The 24313-nt window shown below is 45.3% G+C and overlaps 1 protein-coding gene across 1 annotated transcript in view; it reads right to left on the bottom strand.

Annotated features, from left to right (window-relative positions):
• CCDC152 (coiled-coil domain containing 152) overlaps positions 1-21030 on the bottom strand; it is a 71521-nt gene extending 50491 nt beyond the window's left edge. Inside the window, exons 1-2 of the mRNA XM_033934577.1 lie at positions 20932-21030; positions 7288-7356 (exon numbers count right to left, since the gene is read on the bottom strand). Of these exons, the coding sequence (XP_033790468.1) occupies positions 7288-7356; positions 20932-20980 (118 nt within the window). The 5' untranslated portion in view covers positions 20981-21030. The remainder of the gene's footprint in view (positions 1-7287; positions 7357-20931) is intronic.
• Between the last annotated feature and the right edge of the window lie 3283 nt (positions 21031-24313).

A 24313-nucleotide genomic window follows, 5' to 3' on the forward strand; every position in this document is an offset into this window, starting at 1 on the left:
GGTGGGCTTGCAATGATGCTACAAAGCAGTAAACTTAAAAAAAACCAGAGAAAATATTTCTTCACTCAACGTGTAATTAAACTCTGGAATTTGTTGCCAGAGAATATGGTGAAAGCAATTGTCTTAGTGGGGTTTAAAAAAGGTTTGGATCATTTCCTAAAAGAAAAGCCCATAAGCCATTAAGATGGATCTGGGAAAATCCACTGCATATTCCTAGGATAAATAGCATAAAAAGCACAGTTACTTACCGTAACAGGTGTTATCTAGGGACAGCAGGCAGCTATTCTCACATATGGGTCACGTCACTGACGGAGCCCGGATGTGGATGCCTCACAAGCAGACTTGCTTGAAGAAACTCGAAGTTTCGAGTCGCCCGCACCGCGCATGCACGAGTGCCTTTCCGCCCAGTGCAGGGCGCATCTCCTCAGTTCAGATAGCTAGCAGAGAAACCAACCAGGGGAGATGGGTAGGTTGTGAGAATAGCTGCCTGCTGTCCTTTGGTAACACCTGTTACGGTAAGTAATTGTGCTTTATCCCAGGACAAGCAGGCAGGTATTCTCACATATGTGTGACCTCCAAGTTAACCAGAATGGGATGGTGGGAGTGTTGGCAATTTAGGAGAATAAATTTTGTAATGCTGTTTGGCCAAACTGTCCATCCCGCCAAGAGAAAGTATCCAGACACTAGTGAGAAGTGAAGGTATGAACTGAGGACCAAGTAGCAGCTCTACAAATTTCCTCAATAGGTGTAAATCTGAGGAAAGCTACTGAAGCTGCAATTGCTCTGACTTTATGGGCTGTGACTTTACTGTGAAGGGGTAATCCAGACAGGGCATAGCAGAAAGAGATACAAGCCGCCATCCAGTTGGAGATGGTACGCTTAGAAATAGGATGGCCCAACTTATTTGGATCGAAGGAAACAAAAAGTTGAGGAGCAGTTCTGTGTGGTTTGGTGCGTACCAAGTAGAAGGCCAAAGCACGTTTACAGTCCAGAGTATGAAGAGCTGATTCTCCAGGATGAGAATGAGGCTTTGGAAAAAAATACTGGAAGGACGATGGATTGGTTGAGATGAAATTCCGAGATCACTTTAGGTAGGAATTTAGGATGAGTACGAAGAACCACCTTGTCATGATGGAATACAGTGAATGGTGGAGCAGTTACTAAAGCTTTCAGTTCACTGACTCTTCGAGCAGAAGTGAGGGCTATGAGAAACACCACTTTCCAAGTGAGATACTTCAGATGAGCCTTATCAATTGGTTCAAATGGAGGCTTCATGAGTTGAGAAAGGACAACATTGAAGTCCCAAACCACAGGAGGCGATTTGGGAGGAGGGTTAACATTAAAGAGTCCTTTCATGAATCTGGAAACCACTGGATGAGCAGAGAGGGGTTTCCCTTCAATAGGCTGATGGAAAGCCGCAATTGCACTGAGATGGACTCGGATAGATGTAGACTTGAGGCCAGAATTGGATAAGTGCAACAAGTAGTCCAAAATAGACGATAAGGAGGAATGCTGAGGCTCCGTATGATGAGAAAAACACCACGCAGAAAAATCTAGTCCACTTTTGGTGATAGCATTGTCTAGTGGTAGGCTTCCTAGAAGCTTCTAAGACATCTCTTACAGATTGAGAAAACTGAAGAGGAGTTACGTTGAAAGGAACCAAGCTGTCAGGTGTAGAGACTGCAGGTTGGGATGAAGCAGAGATTCTTGACTCTGTGTAAGCAGAGAAGGAAAAACTGGTAGAAGGTATGGCTCCCTGGTGTTCAGTTGAAGTAGAAGGGAGTACCAAGGTTGTCTTGGCCACTGAGGAGCGATGAGAATCATGGTGGCATGATCGTTCTTCAACTTGACCAGAGTCTTGAGAATGAGAGGGAATGGAGTGAATGCGTAGAGGAAGTGATTCGTCCATTCCAGAAGAAAAGCATCTGCCTCGAGGCGGTGAGGAGAGTATATCCTGGAGCAGAACTAAGGCAGTTTGAAGTTGTGGGGAGCCGCAAAGAGGTCTATCTGAGGGGTTCCCCATTGTGAAAAAATTTGATGAAGAGGCGAGGAATGGAGAGTCCATTCGTGAGGTTGTAGAAGATGACTCAAGTTGTCCGCCAAGCAATTCTTTGCCCCTTGAATGTAGACAGCTTTGAGGAAGGTGTTGTGGCGGATTGCCCAGTTCCAAACCTCCAGAGCTTCTTGACAAAGGGAGGCAGACCCTGTCCCTCCTTGTTTGTTGACATAATACATGGCGACTTGGTTGTCCGTCCGAACGAGGACTACTATGTCGTGAAGTAGATGCTGAAAAGCATGCAGAGCTTTGAGGATCGCTCTGAGTTCCAACTGATTGATATGACACTGACGATCCGTACTGGTCCAGAGGCCTTGAGTACGGAGACCATCGAGATAAGCGCCCCAAGCGTCCAAAGAGTCTGTCGTGAGGGGGCGTTTGAAAAAGCAAGCCTCTGGAAAGATTGGAAGAGAGCATACATCAATGGAGAGACTTCTTCAAGGAAGGAGTGACTGAAATGTGTCGAGAAGGAGGGTCGCAAACTTGCATCCATTGAGATGCAAGGATCCACTGAGGAATTCTGAGGTGAAGTCTGGAAAAAGGAGTCACGTGTGTGTGAGTCTGTGGAGGCCATGTGACCCAGAAGTACCATCATGTGTCTCGCTGAGATGGAAGAGCGGGAAGACACTGTGTGACAGAGTTGAAGAACAGCTTCCAGACGTTGTTGTGGAAGGAATGCTCTAAGTTGGCAGTGTCCAGAACAGCTCCAATGAATTGTAGATTCTGAGAGGGCTGAAGTTGAGATTTGGGAAAGTTGATTTCGAATCCCAAACTTTGTAGGAACCAGGTAGTCCGTTGGGTCGCTACAATAACCCCTTGATATGTGGACTCTTTGATGAGCCAGTCGTCAAGGTAGGGAAATACCTGAAGACCATGATTCCTTAGAGCTGCTGCTACCACTACCAGGCACTTGGTGAACACTCTGGGAGACGAGAAAGAAGAAATTCAAAGTAAGTGATGAAATAAAAATTATAATTAAGGACTTTATAGGAAATCATAGCATTCTGGTAGATGTGACGTCCAAATCTGTCCATGGTTTTCCCCTCCCTTCCCGGAGGAACTGTGGCATAGACCTTGGAAGGATGGGATCTCTTCAAGGAGGATTCAACAAGCAGGGATTGATGAGATAACTGTGAGTTGTCAAACCCTTTGCGATGCACAGTTTTATACCTAGAGTCCAATTTTCCTGGAACAGCTGGTATGCATGGAAAAAGGTGTTTCCATGCATCGAGCAAAAGTCTGATTCAAAAGCTTATGAAGTGGAAGCTTAAGAGACTCTACCGGAGGTTGAGGAAGATGCTTGACTTCTAGATACTCCTTAGACTATTTGGAGCCAGTATCCAATTGAACATCCAAGTCTACAGCCATCTGTCACAGGAAAGATGAGAAAGATAGCTGATCTGCAAATGCTTTGCCTCGAGAAGGACTCGAGGACGTCGAGGCAGCCTGTATTGAAGAAGAAGCTTCGGTATGGAAAAAGGCATCAAAGGAACCTGGTGACTTGGACGAAGCAATCGAGACCGGAACATCCTTGAGTTCCGGCATCGGAAACTTCGAATGAGGAGTTGGTGGTCTGGTCGAGGTTGGAGTAGATCGAGGCTTTGAGGAAGATGGTCTGTCCTGAGAAGAAGAACGATGCCTGGAAGGATGCCTCGATGAAGGCCTCGAATGGTGGTGAGAACTGTGTCTGGAACCAGATCTCGAAGATCGAGGAGATTTTGCCTCGGAGACGTGAGCAGCCGATGCCGATGTATGAATAGGGCTAGAGGCTATAGATTGACGCTCCAGAGGCTTGATGGAGGAACCTCGATGCACTCTCAAAGACTCTGCTCCTTGTTTAGAGTGTGAGGATTCTCATCGAGGCACTCGCAAAGAATCTGCTCCTTGCTTTTCGTGCTTGGCACGGATGGCAGACCAGACACTCACAGAGACTCTGCTCCCTGCAAAGAGTGTGGAAGCTCAGACTGGGGCAAAGGAAGCGGCTCGACCTCGCGGGAGTCTGCTGAATGCCCAGGCTGGATAAGAGGAAGCAGTTTTGGTCCCATGTTAGTAAGGAACTGAATAAACTGCTTCTCTAACATGGTCTGGAAAGAAGCCGGCAAGGACCACCTGCTTTGGCTGGAGGTTCCTTCGAGGTAGTGTAAGTGTGTTTCGATTTAGAAGTCTTGGACACTTTAATCACTACCGGTGAAACCGACTGCTGAGCTACCTGACCTGAGGAAACAGGGGAAGATACAGCAGATGACGTCGAAGCAAGAGCCGCTGCAAACGATGAAGGTCTGATGAGGCTCGAGGTGGAAGCAGTAGGCGCAGAAGGAGCTCGATGGACATCGAGGCCGAAGAAGCTTTCGAAGTCGAGGGATCAGTAGGAGACTCCATCACGAAAAGCTTGTCCAATGCTACGACGCTTGAAAGCACGAGGCTGAAGTGTCTGGCAAGGCAGGCACGACCTAGGATGATGTTTCGGACCAAGGCACTTAAGGCAGCGTCCGTGAGAGTCCGTAAGAGAGATCATGCGGTGACACTTGCTACACCTCTTAAAGCCTGTAGCAGGCCGGGACATAGATGGAAAAATAGCCGCCGCAAAGTCGAAGCTCTCGGGCTGCGGCTGAGCGGCCTGTCCCGGAAAACGAACGGAAGAAGAAATTTTTTTTTTTTTTTTAACTAAAATAAAAGAAATAAAATAAAACAGCGATTCGTGAAAAAAACCCCACAAACCCAGGTTGAGAGAAGGCACAAAGTGAATGAAGTTAAACGCAGAGAGTCAAAGACGGACTTCTTGGCTCCGCGGAAAACTGAGGAGACCCGCCCTGTACTGGGCGGGAAGGCACTTGCGCATGCGCGGTGTGAGTGACTCGAAACTTTGAGTTTCTTCAAGCAAGTCTGCTTGTGAGGCGTCCGCATCCAGGCTCTGTCGGTGACATCACCCATATGTGAGAATACCTGCCTGCTTGTCCTGGGATAAAAAGGTGTTTCCATGCAATGACCAAAAGTCTAATTCAAAAGCTTATGAAGTGGAAGCTTAAGAGACTCTGCCGGAGGTTGAGGAAGATGCATGACTTTGAGATATTCCTTAGAATATTTGGAGACAGTATCCAATTGAATATCCAAGTCCACAGCCATCTGTCGCAGGAAAGGCGAGAAAGATAGCTGATCTGCCAATGCTTTGCCTCGAGAAAGACTCAAGGACGTCAAGGCAGCCTGTGTCGAAGAAGAAGCTTCGGCAGGGAAAAAGACATCAAAGGAACCTGGTGACTTGGACGATGCAATCGAGACCGGAACATCCTCGAGGTCCGGCATTGGAGACCTCGAACGAGGAGTCAGTGGTTTGGTCGAGGTTGGAGTAGATCGAGGTTTCGAGGAAAATGGTCTGTCATGAGAAGAAGAACTATGCCTTGAAGGATGCCTCGATGAAGGCCTCGAATGTCGGTGAGAACTGTGTCTGGAACCAGATCTCGAGGATCGAGGAGATTTCGCCTTGGAGATGTGGACAGCCGATGCCGATGTATGAATAGGACTAGAGGCTGTAGATCGAAGCTCCAGAGGCTTGGTGGAGGAACCTCGATGCACTCTCAAAGACTTTGCTCCTTGTATAGAGTGTGAGGATTCTCGTCGAGGCACTCGCAAAGAATCTGCTCCTTGCTTTTCGTGCTTAGATGGCAGACCAGACACTCGCAGAGACTCTGCTCCCTGCAAAGAATGTGTAAGTTCAGACTGGGGCAAAAGAAGCGGCTCGACCTCGCGGGAGTCTGCTGAATGCCCAGGATAAGAGGAAGCAGTTTGGGTCCCATGTTAGTAAGGAACTGAATAAATTGCTTCTCTAACATGGTCTGGAAAGAAGCCAGCAAGGATGAATCCACGTCTGAAACCGGACCACATGCTTTGGCTGGAGGTTCCTTCGAGGTAGTGTGAATGTGCTTCGACTTGGGAATCTTAGACACTTTAATCACCACCGGCGGAACCGACTGCTGAGCTATCTGACCTGAGGAAAGAGGGGAAGATACAGCAGATGACGTCGAAGCAAGAGCTGCTGCAAATGACGAAGGTCTGATGAGGCTCGAGGTGGAAGCAGTAGGCGCAGGAGCTTCGGTGGAAGTCGAGGCCGAAGACGTCTTTGAAGACGAAGGATCAATAGGAGACTCCATCATGAAGAGCTTGTCTACCAAAATGCAATGACGCTTGAAAGCATGAGGCTGAAGTGTTTGGCAAGGCAGGCACGACCTAGGATGATGTTTTGGCCCAAGACACTTGAGGCTGCGTCCATGAGGGTCCATAGGAGATCGTGCGCTGACACTTGCTACACCTCTTGAAGCCCGTAGCAGGCCGCGACATAGACAGAAAAATAGCAGCCGCAAAGTCGAAGCCCTCGGGCTGCGGCTGAGCGGCCTGTCCTGGAAAACGAACGGAAGAAGAAATATTTTTTTTTGTTAAAAGAAATAAAATAAAACAGTGATTCGTGAGGAAAAAAAACACAAACCGAGGTTGAGAGAAGGCACAAAGTGAACGAAGTTAAACGCAGAAAGTTAAAGATGGACTTCTCGGCTTCGCGGGAAACTGAGAACTAAGGAGACGCGCCCTGCGGTGGGCGGGAAGGCACTCGCGTATGTGTGGTGCGGCGACTTGAAACTTCGAGTTTCTTCAAGCAAGTCTGCTTGCGAGGTGTCCGCATCCGGACTCCGTCAATGACGTCACCCATATGTGAGAATACCTGCCTGCTTGTCCTGGGATAATCTGTTTTACTCTTTTGGGATCTTGCCAGGTACTTGTGGCTACTGTTGGAAACAAGATCCAAGATTGATGGCCTTCAATCTGGTTCAGTATGTCAACTGTTATGTTCTTATGAAAGCCAGTGGGAGCTGTGTCACACTAACTCCCTCTTCTACGAAACCGTGCTAGCGGTTTTTAGCGCAGAGAGCCGCACTGAATGGCCCGCGCTGCTCCCCGCAATCATTAAGTTCCTATGCTGTACTATGGGCTTCAGTGTATTTGCCATGCTGGGCTGCACTAATTTGTTTGATAAAAATGGCCTTTAGTGTATTACCATGCATGAAAACTGGGTTAAAATCTTCTGATCACCTTCAGCTGGAAAAAAGTGTTATATAGCCATCTATTTCTGAAGAGATTTTAGCCAATAATTTATCACCATAATAGCTTGTCTAGACAAGACAAAAGGGTAAAACATACATAAAATAGTAGAAAAGAAAAATATTAGACCAACTTAATTTCCTTACCCCTTAGGTTACATTGATTTTGAATAGTGTCTTGTAGCCCTTTCATCACAACTCGAAGTGCATCACAATCTTAAATTGAAACAAAAGGAACAATTTAATTATTATTGTAATTTAAGAAATGATATAAACTAATACAAAAATAAATATTAATATAAAATTAATGTGCCAAACCAAAAGGTACTGAGAAATTTAGGGCTCCTTTTATGAAGCCGCGTTAGTGGCTTTATCACACGCACCATTTTAGCACACGCTAACCCCACGCTAGCCAAAAAAATACTGCCTGCTCAAGAGGAGGTGGCAGCGGCTAGCGCAGCCGGCAAATTAGCTCACGCTACTATGTGCATTAAACCGCTAACGCGGCTTCGTAAAAGGAGCCCTTAGACTATCATAAACCATAGAAGCGAGGCCTGAACTATACTCTTCAACTGGACCCCATACCTAATAGAATTATTTAACCCTTGAGTTCATTGAACCATAAAGAGTTATATACACATTACTTTACAAAGGCAAATAGAATAGCTAAAATTACATAATAATGGCAATTATACAGCACAGTTACTTACCTATAACAGGTGTTATCCAGGAACAGCAGGCAAATATTCTTACAGATGGGTGACGTCATCCATGGAGTCCGGTACGGACAGTGAAAAAGTATACTGTCGCTAACTTGTTTAGAAGTCTCAAGACCACTTGTACCGCGCATGCATTAGTGCCTTCCCACCTGATGTCAGCTCACAGTATGTTGTCTGCAAAGGCAGAAAGCTTAGAACATAGGAGCATGATAGCAGATAAAGGCCAAATGGCCCATCCAATCTACCCATCCGCAGTAACCATTATCTCTTCCTCCCTCTAAGACAGGGGTGTCAAACTCAAATCACATAAGGGGCCAAAATCTAAAACATAGGCTAAGTCGCGGGCTGAATTTTTTATTAAGATACTTACCCCCTTTACTAACACATATTGTGGGTTTTAGCGCTGGTAGCGGCAGTAACTGCTCCAACACTCATAGGACTTCTATGAGCGTCGGATCAATTACTGCTGCTGCTGGTGCTAAAACCCACGCTATGCGTTAGTAAAGGAGGGGGTTAGTAGAAGTATAAGGATACAACCTCTCCAACCCCACGTCAGCTATGTGTTACATACAAAATAAATAAAAAAATACTTTGCCTCTCTCTTTTAGGTCCTAGTTCACGCTTGCTGTCTAATACCAGCTCTGACAGGATACACATTCCAAATCTGACATATTTTTTCTACCTTTTGTTGTCTGGTCATTTTGCTTTGGGCCCCAGTTTCTCTTTCTGATTTTGTCTATCTTCTAATTCTCTTTCCAGTGTCTGCTGTCCATTTTTTTTCTTCTCGGCTCTCTTGCTCCAGTCCCTATCTCCAACATATTGATTTTTCCCTTTCAACTTTTCTCCTTTTTTCTTTTCTGCTTCTGTCCACTCAAATTTTGCCCTCTTTCTCATCCTTCTCCTTCTTTTTAAATTTTCAGCTACCTATCAATTTTCCATCTTCTCTTATTCTGTAGCTCTCCCATTTCCCATCTCACTCATTTCCGATCCTCCAATTTCCATCTATCTCTCCTCCTCTCTCCTCTTGGTCCAACATTTTTTCCCCTCTCTTTTCTGTTGTTCTTCTTCCCTCCCCCCTTGATGCTGAACAATGAGATGGAAGAAAAAAAAAAAGAGATGCTGCATCTCTCTCTCCCTTCCATCTCCGGATCCAACTTCCCTCCCTTTCTCTTCCCAACTGCCCCCCATCCCATCTCTCCCCCTGTCTGCCTGCATGCCTCCCTCCCCCCGGTCCAATATTTCTCCCTTTCTCTTCCCAAAGGTTCTCCCTTCAAGTATCTTTTTCCCTCTTCCTCCACACCACCCCAGGTCCAACCTCTCTCCATCTCTCTCTCTTCACAGCTCAGCATGTCTTTCCCTCTAGCGCCGGTCCCTCTCTCCTCACAGCCTAGCATGTCTTTCCCTCCAGCACCAGTCCGATATTGCCGCCAAGCCAAAAAATCTGCCGGCCTTGGCAATGTTGTACTTGGCTCCCCTCCTTCTTTTTGCCTGCCGCTCTGTCTCCAATGACACACAACTCTCTGTTTCCACCCGGGTGGACCACAGCAGACAGAAAGCAGGAAGGGGAGCCATGGACAACACCGCTGAATCACTGCCGAGGCCAGCAGACTTACCAGCGGGAGGGAAGACACACTGGACTGTGAGAAGGGGAAGTTAGGAAGCATTGCCGAATTTGGCCCACAGGCCTTGTGTTTGACACATGTGCTCTAAGAGATCCCACATGACTATCTCAAGCTTTCTTGAATTCAGACACAGTCTGTCTCCACCACCTCTTCCAGGAGACTGTTCCACACATCTATCACCCTTTCTGTAATAAAGTATTTCCTTAGATTACTCCTGAGACCATAAATTGGCTCAATACTATAAGTTTCAAACGTTTCGCCAATAAGCCTGGTTCTTTGTTGGCTTGGCTTGTGGCTAAAGCCCAAGCCCTTGGCATGTTCTATAGCTCCAGGATAAGCGGGAGGGTATGATTCGCTCGGACTAGGAAATCATACATGCTTTCGTATTTTTTTTTCAAAGCTGTACACATCCCCATGAACACCCGGATCTTACTGGTACCCTGTATCATTCTAATGTGACTTTCCCCCCTCTTACCGAAGTCCAACTTCAGATTCTTAATGCCCCTATATCAGAAGATGAGGTTTATCATCATATTGGGCTTAGTGCGTTGGGTAAATCCCTAGGGACCTCACTGCAGAATTTTATAAGCTCCTTCAATTTGATGTGTCTGGTTGCCTGGCTGTAGTTCTTTTGAAACCTGGTAAGAACCCTCACTCGATGGATTCTTACAGACCCATTTCCCTCATATCTTATGAGGCCAAACTGTTTGCTAAAATCCTAGCTCATAGAATGGCTCGAGTTTAACTGGATCTATTGGCGCTGCCTCAGGTGGGGTTTGTGCAGGGATGTACGGTCACAAAAAAACAGACAAATTCTCTTGTCCCTGAAGGTTAAAAGACTCTACCATATCTGCTCATTAGTTTCGACACTGAGAAGGCCTTCGAGCGGGTCAATTGGTCATTCATGTTTGCAGCGCTTCAAGCTTATGGATTTTCAGAGGCTTTTGTGTCCAGCGTCCGAGCATTATTCCTCTGTCCTTTAGCGAAGATGGGGGTTAATGGTGGTGTTTCTGAACCCTTTCCGGTACAAAGGGGCATGCGGCAGGGATGGCCATTGTCTCCTCTCCTCTTCATTCTGGTTTTAGACTCACTAATTAGAGATATCTTGAGCAACCCAGTTATAGAGGGGATCTCTGTAGGTTCAGTGGTGTGCCTCAAGGTTCTGCTCTTGGGCCTGTTCTTTTAAACATGTTTATAAACAATATTGCTGCAGGGCTGTCAGATAAGAGTTGCCTCTTTGCGGATACCAAAATCTACAAGAGTAGACACCCAGGATGGTGTGAATAACATGAAAAACCAAGAAAATATTGTGGAATGATGACGATCCTGAAATGGACTTTAATGGTAGAATCAAAAGTTCCAAAGATACAATAAAATAATCCACATACAAAGTAAATAATCCACATATAAATCAAAAGGACCTAGTCCGCTAGTGGCGCAGGACCCAACACGGTCCGCGTTTCGACATAATGTCTTCTTCAGGGGTCCCTAAGAGTCCTATGATGATGAATACATGGAGAAACGAATGTTGCAGAAAAACCAAACCAATAATGAATAACATGAAGAAAGACCTGGCGAAGCTTAAAGAATGGTCTGAAATTTGGCAGCTAAAATTTAATGCTAAGAAATGCAAGGTCATGAATTTGGGCTGCAAAAACCCGAGGTTTAGGGTGTGAAGAACTTATGTGCATGATAGAAAAGGTGACGGCAAGAGCTAGAAGGATGCTAGAGTGCATAGGAAGAGGTATGGCCAGTAGGAAAAAGGAAGTATTGATGCCAGTAGAAAAAATGAGGTATTAATGCCCCTGTATAAGACTTTGATGAGACCTCATTTAGAATACTGTGTATAATTCTGGAGGCCGCACCTTCAAAAAGATATAGAAAGGATGGAGTTGGTCCAGAGGAAGGCTACTAAAATGGTATGTGGTCTTCATCATAAGGCGTATAGGGACTTAAAGATCTCAATCTGTATACAGTGGTGCCTCGCATAACGGACGCCTCGCACAGCGAACGCTGCGCACAACGAACTTTATGTCTTGATCCGTACAACGAACTTCGTTTCACACAACGAAGTCGCCCGAGCTGCATCCTTCCGCGCAGGCACTGCGCTTAACTGCCCTCTCTCCGCCTGGTTCCCTCTTGCCCCCCCCGACTCCCCGACACGATCGGGGCAAGAGGGAGCTCAAGCCCTCTTGCCCCCCCCGACTCCCCGCCACGATCGGGGCAAGAGGGAGCTCAAGCCCTCTTGCCCCCCCGACTCCCCGACACGATCGGGGCAAAAGGGAGCCCAAGCCCTCTTGCCCCGCCGATTCCCCGACACGATCGGGGCAAAAGGGAGCCCAAGCCCTCTTGCCCCGCCGATTCCCCAACTCCCCGACAATATCGGGCCAGGAGGGAGCCCAAGTCCTCCTGGCCACGGCGACCCCCTAACCCCACCCTGCACTACATTACGGGCAGGAGGGATCCCAGGCCCTCCTGCCCTCGACGCAAACCCCCCCTCCCCCCAACGACCGCCCCCCCCCAAGAACCTCCGACCGACCCCCAGCCGACCCGCGACCCCCCTGGCCGACCCCCACGACACCCCCAACCCCCTTCCCCGTACCTTTCTGTAGTTGGCCGGACAGACGGGAGCCAAACCCGCCTGTCCGGCAGGCAGCCATCGACGGAATGAGGCCGGATTGGCCCATCCGTCCCAAAGCTCCGCCTACTGGTGGGGCCTAAGGCGCCTGGGCCAATCAGAATAGGCCCGGGAGCCTTAGGTCCCTCCTGGGGGCGGGGCCTGAGGCACATGGGCCCAACCCGACCATGTGCCTCAGGCCCTGCCCCCAGGAGGGACCTAAGGCTCCCGGGCCTATTCTGATTGGCCCAGGCGCCTTAGGCCCCACCAGTAGGCGGAGCTTTGGGACGGATGGGCCAATCCGGCCTCATTCCGTCGATGGCTGCCTGCCGGACAGGCGGGTTTGGCTCCCGTCTGTCCGGCCAACTACAGAAAGGTACGGGGAAGGGGGTTGGGGGTGTCATGGGGGTCGGCCAGGGGGGTCGCGGGTCGGCTGGGGGTCGGTCGGAGGTTCTTGGGGGGGGACGGTCGTTGGGGGGAGGGGGGTTTGCGTCGAGGGCAGGAGGGCCTGGGATCCCTCCTGCCCGTAATGTAGTGCAGGGTGGGGTTAGGGGGTCGCCGTGGCCAGGAGGACTTGGGCTCCCTCCTGGCCCGATATTGTCGGGGAGTTGGGGAATCGGCGGGGCAAGAGGGCTTGGGCTCCCTTTTGCCCCGATCGTGTCGGGGAGTCGGGGGGGCAAGAGGGCTTGAGCTCCCTCTTGCCCCGATCGTGTCGGGGAGTCGGGGGGGCAAGAGGGCTTGAGCTCCCTCTTGCCCCGATCGTGTCGGGGAGTCGGGGGGGGGGCAAGAGGGCTTGAGCTCCCTCTTGCCCCGATCGTGTCGGGGAGTCGGGGGGGGCAAGAGGGCTTGAGCTCCCTCTTGCCCCGATCGTGTCGGGGAGTCGGGGGGGGGCAAGAGGGCTTGAGCTCCCTCTTGCCCCGATCGTGTCGGGGGTGCCAGGGACTACACGGAGTCACCCACCGTACCACCCGATTCGGGTAAGCGCAGGTATCGGTGGGTGGCTTATTTGCGGGGGGGTGCCTTATTTTACATTTTTTTCTAAAAAGGGGGGGCTGTCTTATTTGATGGCCCTGCCTTATCATCGGGGAAACACGGTAGAAAAAAAAAAAAAATGAACAGTTAAGTCCCAGTTTTTGCCGCTGAGACTCTGCCCTCTCACTGTAAAATTAGACTCTACTTAGTCTGTCTTTAAATTTAAAAAATGTGTGTTGTTTTAAAAAACAATTATGTTTTTAGATGTATCTAAATAAAAATAATAACCAAAAATTTATCTTTTTTATGTCATCTTAGCATATTTTATGCTGCAGAACGAATTATTTTTTTTTACATGTATTCCTATGGGAAAACGCGTTTCACATAACGAACGTTTCACATAACAAACTTGCTCCTGGAACCAATTAAGTTCGTTGTGTGAGGCACCACTGTACTTTGGAGGAAGGACGGGAGAGGGGAGATATGACAGAGATGTTTATAAATGCGCATGAATTGAATCTCTTTCATTTGAAAGGAAACTCTGCAATGAGAGGACATAGGATGAAGTTAAGAGGTGATAGGCTCTGGAGTAATCTAAGGAAATACTTTTTTACAGAAAGGGTGGTGGATGCGTGGAAGTCTCCCGGAAGAGGTGGTTGTAAGGGTATATATATTCTTTATAAGTTTATGTTGCTAAGCAGAAATCACACAAAAACATTGTCTCTTTTTGTTATCTGTAACTATGACTACTGGCTGTGGAATTTCCCACCCCCCTCCCTGTGTTCATGAGAAACAAAACCTATCTTTCCCTATAAGCTACACCTATTATTAGCTTGTGACTGCGCATGTACAAAGGGGGGGGGACTATAAATTTGTGTGGTTCTTCTGAATAAAAACACATCTCTTTGGCTATCTGTGTGTATGTGTGTTTTCTGTCCCTTGATGCATCTGTAGTCAGGACAGCAGAACGAGGCTAATACAAATTGGGACCTATTCGTTTCAGCTGGGGGCTTTCCGTCCAGGAGTGGAGATGGTACCGAGAGTCTAAGTGAGTATCTGTTTTCTAGTGCTCACTGATCTCTGCCCTCTTCTACACCCTTATTTGATTATTGAGGCTTTTGGCAAGTCTCTTGAGGTTTTTTGACCCTTTGTGAGTTTATAGTGGTGGTTTTGGGAACCCCACAGATTACCTGTCCTTTTGGGAAGGATCAATTTAACCAATTACCTGTCCTTTTGGGAAGGACTGCTTTAACTAATTACCTGTCCTTTTGGGAAGGACTGCTCTAACTAATTCAAATCTGTACAGCATTGCCTGTTCTGCTGTTCTTGCATGTTCTTTTTCTTTCTATTGCATTGTATATTACGGTGTCTTGTGTATCAGGTATGGTAAGTGAGATTTGTGCTTTGTTCTGGGTCCGACGGGCACTAAGGATCCTCCCCTGCCTAAGAACGACGAGTCTTGAGAAAAAAAAACCAAACAACACCACCAAGAATTGCAGCTTTGGTATCTGCTCTTTGTTGAACAGAGAAGCATGTCTGAATTACGTTACTAATTTCTGTCTGTGAACAAAAAACAAACAAAATGCAATCTGGCTTTTCTTTTGCTCACTTGAAAAAAAAACACAGTTCCCCACGCTGTGCCTCTGGGCAGTAGTGAGAGCTTTCACCCCCTCCTCCTTTTCCATGCCTTCCAGTGAGATAGAAGGCGGCCTTTTGGCCGCCTCCCTTTTTTTCTTCAAGAGTTTTTTCTCTAGGAGGAAGGGGGGGATGGAGCAAGTTTGTTTAGTGCGGAGAAAAAAATTGGCTATGTCCAAAACAAAGGGGATTGCAAAGAGGTAAAAAATCTGCCCATGAGACCCCTTAAACTATTTACCTCCTCCCTGTAAAACCCTCGAGGGAGAGGGGATGTTCGGAGAAAATAATTTGAGACGGTGCATTACACAGAAATGGGAGGAGTTGAACGGGTCATTCTGCATAGGACGGGGGAGCAGTACGACTCAGGAAGAAATACAGCTTTAGTAGTTGCGCTAATACGAACAGACTTTCTTAAAGCAAGCGATGCTTTGGAATTCAATAATTTTTACCAGTGTTTAGGAACCATTTTGCATATTTGCAAGGGGTTTGTTTGTTTGTGTTGTGCCTAGTAAAAAAGAACTTTATTCTAACTGTGGTATGCATTCCGTATTTGTAGGGGATTTGCTGTTTTCCCTCCACCCCTATGGCCAGCATTTTTTGCCTATCCCTCTTTGTCTTTTTACAAGAGAAGGGAGAGAGAAAACATTTCCTCGTGACTAGAGTTGAAACTTATTTAACTTTCTCACATTCAGAATAGGAAGGGAGAAGACAATAAGAACTAGTTTTCTGATCTACATGAACAATTTATGAATTAATAGTTTTAGGATATCTTTTGGCTTTAGGAGACATTAGAATTCTTTTATAAAGCTGTGGGTGTGTGACTTTTGTGTGTCATTTAAGGTGACAGAAGAACACTATCACCTGCATATAAAAAAATCTAAGCATAGGATTATTACCACAAGTTACAGCACTGTGCACATTTTGAAGTTTTGAGAAAAAAAAGTCAAAGGCTTAGTATTTGGAATTTAATCGAGTTTTTAACTTGGGAACTTGGTCAAAGAAAGCACTGGGGAGATGGAAAAAACAAACAAACACATGGGAAAGGTTGTAGCAAAGATGCATGATAGTTACTGAAAGTTGCAGACAGGTGTGAGTAAAGTTGCAGACAGGATAGTGTACGTTTATAAACAGGGATGTGTACTGAATGTGCATGTATTATGTCCTTATTATAAAGGATATTCTAGTTGGAATAGGCAGGTGTGAGTAAAGTTCCAAGTTATTTTTGTTTCGGTAAGCTCTTTGGGGTAGGAACTGTATAAAGCAACTATGAATTGACACTAACTCATATGTTCTAGTGGAAGGTGCAATTTACTACTTTAATCTGTTAAGCATTGTAGTGTTTCATTTTTTTTGTTTTGTTTTACAGTACACTGTACAAGTCTCTTTTACAGGTCTGGGAGATGCAGCTTGTTGGCGACTGATTTACCACCGGTATCTGGAAAGGGGCATTTCCCCTATCACTTTTCTTTTTTTTCACCAGTGGGTATATGTTTCCTTATGATGATGATGATGTGAAGGCAGGCAGTTGGAATACATAGCTATCTTGGATCAGTTTTGGCACAAAGACTCTTTTTGCTGAAATGAAACATAATAAACAGGAAGAACAAGTTGTGCTTCAAGTAACCTTGAAATGATCTTGATTTTAAAAATTTAAAAAATGTTTCTTTTTCCTCTGTAGATTGAAGCCAGTTGTGTCCCTGATTGCATTATCTCTTATGACTGTGTTCTCAGGAAATCTACTTTGCTCATGTGTGCACACAAATATGCCTGGTTCTATGATGCTGTTTTTCTTCTTCCTTTTGTATAATTGTGTTTATGTGCAGATGTAAGTTCAGCCCTGACTCCGTGATGGATGAAAGCAAGTTTAAGGCCTACTGGAGCTCTATGTTTGTTTGTGCCATGTAATCTCTGTGTTGTTTGTCTGTTTGGTTTGTGGGGTACCCCGGAAAAATATACCATTGGCCATTTTTGGAGTTTTTTATCACCATTTTTTGCATTTTTGTTGTTTCCTATCAAAATTGCACAATATCTTTTTTGGTTCTTGTTTTCATGGCCTGAGCGCTACTTAGTTAGGGGTTATATTATTAAGACAAAGGTTCTATACAGTGTTTATTCCATGGTGCCCACTGGATCTACTCACTTCACACATTTCTGGCATAATGGGGATTTTTTTTTGTGCCCTACACTGAGTATATCCTTATGGTCTCTCTTGAATGCCTTACTAGTTGTGCGCAACCTACTCCAACTTATCACCCTGTATGATTCCTGAACTCCTTTCAAGATGGTGTGTGTACCTTTCTCTCCGAGTATGGACCTTACCAGTTTAAAGAGACTGATTCCCCTGCAACACCACATCCTAACCTTTTCATTTCTTGGACTGGATCTGTTTACAAGTGTTTGACTGTAACTGGCAGCTTGTGGTTTATCGTAACCCCCACCTGATGCCTTTAGCAGGTGCAGAGGGCCCCCTCATTACCCTCCCTGCCCAGTCCCTTTGTATTTTGATGCATGCATGTTATTTGATGTTGCTTATGGTCATGGTACTGCACCTCATACTGTTCCTCAATTGGCAGCATTATTATCTCCAATGTGTTTTCTAGCTTCATGCCTTTCCAGTAATGTCCCTATGAGGACACCTTCACTCATGAAGGAGCCTGTCCTTTATGGGAATGTGTCTCATGTGCTATTTTCTGTTATGTTTCCCCTGCACATATGAAAGTAGATTTTGTTTTTCCTGTCACAACTAGGCTGGATTCGAGTCTCTTATTCCCCTTATTACTATCAATAAGAATGTTGATTGGATTAATTACATTTATTATAATCAGCAACGCTTTGTGAACTACACTAGGGCCGCCTTGCAAGATATTGTTGATCAGTTAGGCCCCACTTCTCAGATGACTTTCCAAACCGCATGGCCCTGGATATGATCATTGCTGAGAAGGGGGTGTCTGTAAAATTCTCCCCAGTACTTTCTCCTGTTGCACCTTTATTCCTGACAATACAGTTCCTAAGGGTAAGGTTACTATGGCCATTCTGAAATTAGAGAACCTCTCTGCTGAGCTCAAACGTAACTCTGGTTTATCTAATCCTTGGGACCAGTACTTTAGCTGGATGTAAGGATGGGTTAAACGGTTAGTGTTATAATCTTTATTATTATTTGTACCTATGTTGCTTATGTCATTTTTAGACTGCTTATGTGTTATAGTGCTCGTATTATTGCTCCTAAGCCCCTCCTCGAGAGACATATCTGAACTATCTCTCCCTCCAACCTGATGCTGTGCACTTATGATGTCATTTTCATGACGTAAGAGGGGATTGAAGGGGCACATATATTCCTTGTAAGTTTTCTATTTCTATTTGTGTAACATATAAAAGAAAATAACTGCTAAAGAACAGTTTTCATTCTGCTGAACAGCTTCAAGGTCATTTTTCTCTTTGTGTTCTGAGCTGTGTTTTACATCCTGTTCTGAAGCTAGCTACTTGTGCCAAGGTCATTCCTCTTCATGTCCTGAACCCCCCCACAGCTGAGCGATACTGCTTCTCCTGTAGATAAGAAAAAACACATTTTGCTAAGAATGAAACATTTGCTCAAACCTTAAGCAAAAGGACAACTTTCTGAATCTATAGACCAGACTATTAATGTCAGCAATTGCTTTGTCTGTGGTGGGACCGGTATGGGAGAACAATGGCTATGAACACGGCTGGATATGCTAGACCTGCCTTCACAGAACCTCTCTTTCACGTCAGCCCCACGACTTCCACTGTGGGCCTTGCGGACTTCCATTATTGCATCTTCAAGTTACCAGGACCTCCTCTTCCGCACCTGCTCCATGGAACTTCCTACGCCTGATGGCCAGCTCCTGATGGTTGATATTGACTCTGTGGCCTGTTTGTTTTCCCTTGGCTAACTGCTCACCGGACTGTTACATGTGTACTCAGATCCATCCCAGCTCCTTTCTGCTACTGCTGGCTGACGGCGAACACCTGGGAGCCCCATATTCGACATCAGGGGTCGCCAAAGCAGTTAGCACTCTCCACCCCATACAAATTGGCAAATGGGGTGATAACTAGCCTTCTGAACGGATCATTGTTGTTTATGGACCTGCTACATGGGCCAAAGATGGCTCCTGGGGTTGTCGGACCCCAATCTACCTGCTCAACTGCATACTTCACTTGCAGGCTGTTCTTGAACTTTTGCACTGCCATGTACCAGAATCGCCTATCTCTAGATTACTTGCTGGCTGCGGAAGGTGGCGTCTGTGGCAAGTTCCATCTAACTACTGCCTTGATCTTAATGATGATGGTACCGTGCTCGAGGAAGATGTGGACCACATCACCACACTGGCTCATGTTCCTCTCTAAACCTGGCGTGGCTTCCTTGCTGACTGACTCTTTCGCTCTTGGCTGCCTGCCTTGCCTGGTTCCTATGATTCCATGATATTGTCAACTCTGCTGTTCCTCGCTCTATTGTAGCCCTGGCTAGTACCTACCGGTCCCTATCACAGACCCCGACCTTCCCGGTAGCTTTGACCCCCATGTCTATATTTGCTGTTCTTGGTGATTTGCACATGTGAAGGAATTATTTATTCTTTATACTTCTTTTCCAAGGTTTTCTCTATATATGTGATCTCAGACACCTTAGCGGAGTACCTTTCTCTCCATGCTGCTGCTGTACACTTATGACGTCATCTTCATGACATAAGGGGGGATTGTAAGGGTATATTCTTTATAAGTTTATGTTGCTATGCAGAAATCACACAAAAACATTGTCTCTTTTTGTTATCTGTAACTATGACTACTGGCTGTGGAATTTCCCACCCCCCTCCCTGTGTTCATGAGAAACAAAACCTATCTTTCCCTATAAGCTACAATCATTATTAGCTTGTGACTGCGCATGTACAAAGGGGGGATGGGGACTATAAATATATGTACAAAAGGGTTTTGGGGGTGTATAGGGGAGTGAACATGTTTCATTATCAATGCAGTGATTACAGGGGCTTATGGGTATGGGTCCTCCTCTCCATGAGTCCCTAACCCACCCTCAAGACGGCTTAAGCCGCCTCTGTGCTGGATGACTAGGCTTTCCTATGCCAGGCGGCCAGGTGATGATGGTCTGGAGGCAGAATTTTAAAGGTGTGATTAATATTTTTATGTGGGGGGGGGGGTCGGTGATCACTGGGGTAGTGTGTGGGGGTCTGTTTTATGTGTTTGCAATGCTTATCTGATGACTTTAGGTGGGTTTTTGTGACTTAGACCATCTTAGGACAAAATACTTAAATCTAACCAGATCTGTAAATAGGACATTGATCTTCCTATTCACTTTTAGACCAAGTCCTAGTTAAACAAATACTTTTAGATCAAATCTTACAAAAAAAAATAAAAAATTTAATACCATTCCTGATGCTATTCTTCCCTCAATGTTTTTCTTTTTTTTTTTTAACAATTGTAATTTATCCCTGCCTTCCTTATGTAGTGCCAATTTACTATGGATATGATTGTATGTTTATTGTTTTAAATGGTTTTATTTGTCCCCCCCAAAATTATTATTGTTATACGCATTGAAAATACTTGATATTGCGTTCAAATCAAAATTTCAATAAATTTGAAACTTTTACATGGTCTAAGTCACAATGACCAAGTTCCGTCGATCCCAGCCTGTATAACTTTTGGTTATACATGCTGTACGACTAAGTCTAAGCCGGCCCACGTCCCGACCAACTCCCGCCATCGACACTCCTCCCGAAACGCCCCGTTTAGCTTTGGTCGTTCAGCGGCACTATGTAGGCCTAGGTCGTCTAGAAATACGTCCAAAACCCGTTTTTATTATCGGCACTTGGACGTATTTGGGAAATGTTCGTCCAAGTGCCAACTTAGGCCGGTTTTTGGATGTTTTTCTCTTTAGATTATTATCCCCCTAGCGTATGGAATCTGGAAGAGATGAAACAGAATTCCAGTTGTTTAATGTCTATACTCATCCTACCCCATATTTTATTTTATTGAAGATCTGATTCTATGGCCTGTTGTATTAAATAACTGGTTAACCTGTTAACAAGGGAAGGATGGGGAGGACTGGGGTACTGTGTAGTGAATTGTTTACAACGAACCTCTTGATTTATTGTATACTTTTGTCTGTGTCTTGATTATGTTCTCAATATAAAAAGTGATTTAACATAAAGAGGCGCTACATAAATCCTAATAAAAAATATTCCCTCCAAATCAAACTTACCTTCTTTTATGCGAGCTTCTTTTGTTTGACTTAATTTTAACATTTTCATTGACTTTTCCAATTGTATTTCCAGAAGATTAATTTTTCCATTTCTTTCAGCTATCTTCTGTTTTAAAATTTTAACACAAAACAGTAAGTATTCAATTTCTAAGTGATATAGAGGTCAACAGACAGCAAGGCAGCTGCTGCATAAAACGTGAATCCTAGTTGTTTGATTTTCAGCTATACCTGCTGCTGAATATTCTGTTTTAAACATAAATAAACAGATAAGTTATGGTAGCTATTTATATAATCCTATTTATAACCCCCCTTTTTATTAAGCCGTGGTAGAGGTTTCTACCGCAGCCCAGAGCGCTAAATGTTACGACGCTGTTCCAACACATATAATTCCTATGCATTTAGCGCTCCGGGCTACGGGACTTAGTAAAAAGAGAAGGATTAAATGTATAAAGATAAGCAGGTAAGTAGAGAAGGGAAATATTTAGCCCTATCTGCAGAATGCATCCAAATCCTCCAATTTTTTTAAAGGGTTACTTTTGGCTGACCATGTATATGCAGCAGTTACCTTCAAATTTTCAGCAGGATTTAGGCAGTTAATTCCTAACTATACAGTATTGATGTTTTTGGACATGCATAAATTAAATATGAAAGCAATATACACATCTAAATGCCAAAATTCCAATTTTGAAAGCCAGGATATATACGTCCAAAATACATGTATGTACACAGGGTAAAGGAGCATGGCTTGATCTGAACTATAGAAACATAGAAAACATAGAAAAATGACGGCGGATAAGGGCCATAGCCCATCAAGTCTGCCCACTCCACAGACCCACCCCCTAAGTCTGCTCTAGAGACGCCCCAAATGACCCATACTTAACTCCACCCTCTCAGGGATCCCATATGGGCATCCCATCTAAGCTTAAAATCTGGCACACTGCTGGCCTCAATCACCTGTATCGGAAGCTTGTTCCAATGATCAACCACTCTTTCGGTGAAGAAATACTTTCTGGTGTCGCAATGAAATTTCCCTCCCCTGAGTTTAAGTGGATGCCCTCTTGTGGCTGAGGATCCTTGGAGAAGGAAAATATCTTCTTCCACCTCGATACGTCTGGTGATATATTTGAACGTCTCAATCATGTCTCCCCTCTCCTTACATTCCTCGAGAGAGTAGAGCCGCAATTTGTTCAGCCTCTCTTCATATGAGAGATCCTTGAGCCCCGAGACCATCTTGGTGGCCATCCGCTGAACCGACTCTGCTCTTAGCACACCTTTACATTAATGTGGCCTCCAGAATTGCACGCAGTATTCCAGATGCGGTCTCACCATGGTTCTGTACAACGGCATGATGACTTCAGGCTTCCGGCTGACGAAACTTCTGCGGATACAACCTAACATTTGTCTTGCCTTAGATGAAGCCTTCTCCACTTGATTGGCAGCTTTCATATCCGCACTAATAGTCACTCCCAAATCCCGTTCTGTTGCAGTCCTAGCTAAGGTCTCATCATTTAAGGTGTAAGTTCTGCACGGATTTCTACTGCCGAGGTGCATGACCTTACATTTCTTGGCATTGAAGCCCAGCTGCCAGGTTGATGACCAACGTTCCAACAAAGATAGGTCCTGCGTCATACTATCGTGTAAATTGGAGCTGCTCACTATGTTACATAGTTTGGCGTCATCGGCGAATATTGTTATGGCAGGTGATGAGCTGTGTGCTGTCCAAATTTCAGAAGGGGACATCTAGGTCAGATAAATTGCTATTTTTGTGCAGCATTCTGCCAGAGGAATTAAGGGTGGTTGCTCCATTATCCCTAGGGTATTTTTTTGTCCACCCCTCCCCCCCATATTTAAAAAGGACACTGGGTACTCTGACAACTTCAGAAAACAACAACATACATGTTTGACAGACAAGTGTATGTTCTAAAACTTCAATATAATTGTATTGTTTAAGGTCTTTTTATCTATTGTAACTTTTTCAACAGCAGAACATCTTAAATTCAGATGTGTTCAAACTCTTAAATAGTGTTCATTTTTAATTTGTATGGACCTTCGGACTGCAACCAGCCACTTTACTGTCGGTTGCTAAACTCCTCATGAGTCCAATCTTTATTAAAGTATTGTGTTCTATAGCAGTGTTCTTCAACCTTTTTACACCTATGGACTGGCGGAAAAAAAAAATTATTTTCTGGACCGGCAAACTACTAGGACTGAAATTAAAAAACCCCATTTCCGCCCCGTCACCGCGAGCTCAGTCCTCGCAAACCATCTGATCCCATCCGCACAAGCCTCAGTTATGATTTTATACTGAATGTATTTTATTAAAGTATAAAAAGAAACAATATTCTGTACAATTGTCATTTTATAAATACAAATAATACAGAGCAAGGATCAACAAAACCCCTGTCTCCCCTCCCCTTCACATATATCCCCTCTACTATCAAGAAAACTGAATAAGCCAAATTATTACAGAATGCTACACAGAAATATCATGCTAACAGAATACCGCAGTCACACATAGCAGGAATAGGGTTATGGGAGTGGAACTAGGGCAACTGCCCCCCTGGTCAGAGAGAGCCCTAAGCCACTGCCTGGACTTTGCAGTCCCCAGTTATGTCTAACACCAGCTCTAGCATGATATATATTTCAAATCTGATATATTCTAATCACAAAATAGAAATAAAATTATTTGTTTCTCCCTTTTGTTGTCTCTGGTTTCTGCTTTCATCTTCTTTTCACTCTCTTCCTTCCAGTGTCTGCCCTCTGTCAATCCAGCATCTGCCCCTTCCATCTACTGTCTGATCTCTCCCCCTTCCATATGGTATTTGTCTTCTTTCTATGCCCCTCTCCCCTTTCCATCCCACCTATGCCCCTCTCTCCTTTTTACACGATTCATTCCAGTTTCACTGCTCTATTCATTTTTATCTCTCCTACACCAGATCTAGCATCTTTGTCCCTCTCAATTTCTCTGCTGACCCCCCTTCCCATCTCATTCCTGTCTCTCCCCTTCCCCTCCTCTAATCTCCCTGCCAGCTGTTTCCTTCCTTTTTTATTCTCCCTTCCCTCCTCCCCCTGTCCAGCAGTAACTCTCTTCCCTTCCCTTTCCCTCCTCCCCTCCCAGCAGCATCTCTCCTTCTCCCTCCCTCCAGGTGCAGTAGCAGATGTCCCTTTTTTCCCCTTGCCCAGCAGCTTCCCAGACTCCTTTCCCTCCTCCCCTCCCAGCAGCATCTCTCCTTATCCCTCTCCAGGTCCAGTAGCAGCTGTCCCTTTTTCCCCTTGCCCAGCAGCTTCCCAGATTCCTTTCCCTCCTTCCCTCCCAACAGCATCTCTCCTTATCCCAATTCAGGTCCAGTAGCAGCTGTCCCTTTTTCCCCTTGCCCAGCAG

Source organism: Geotrypetes seraphini, chromosome 1 (assembly GCF_902459505.1).
Source record: "Geotrypetes seraphini chromosome 1, aGeoSer1.1, whole genome shotgun sequence".
Classification (NCBI taxonomy): domain Eukaryota; kingdom Metazoa; phylum Chordata; class Amphibia; order Gymnophiona; family Dermophiidae; genus Geotrypetes; species Geotrypetes seraphini.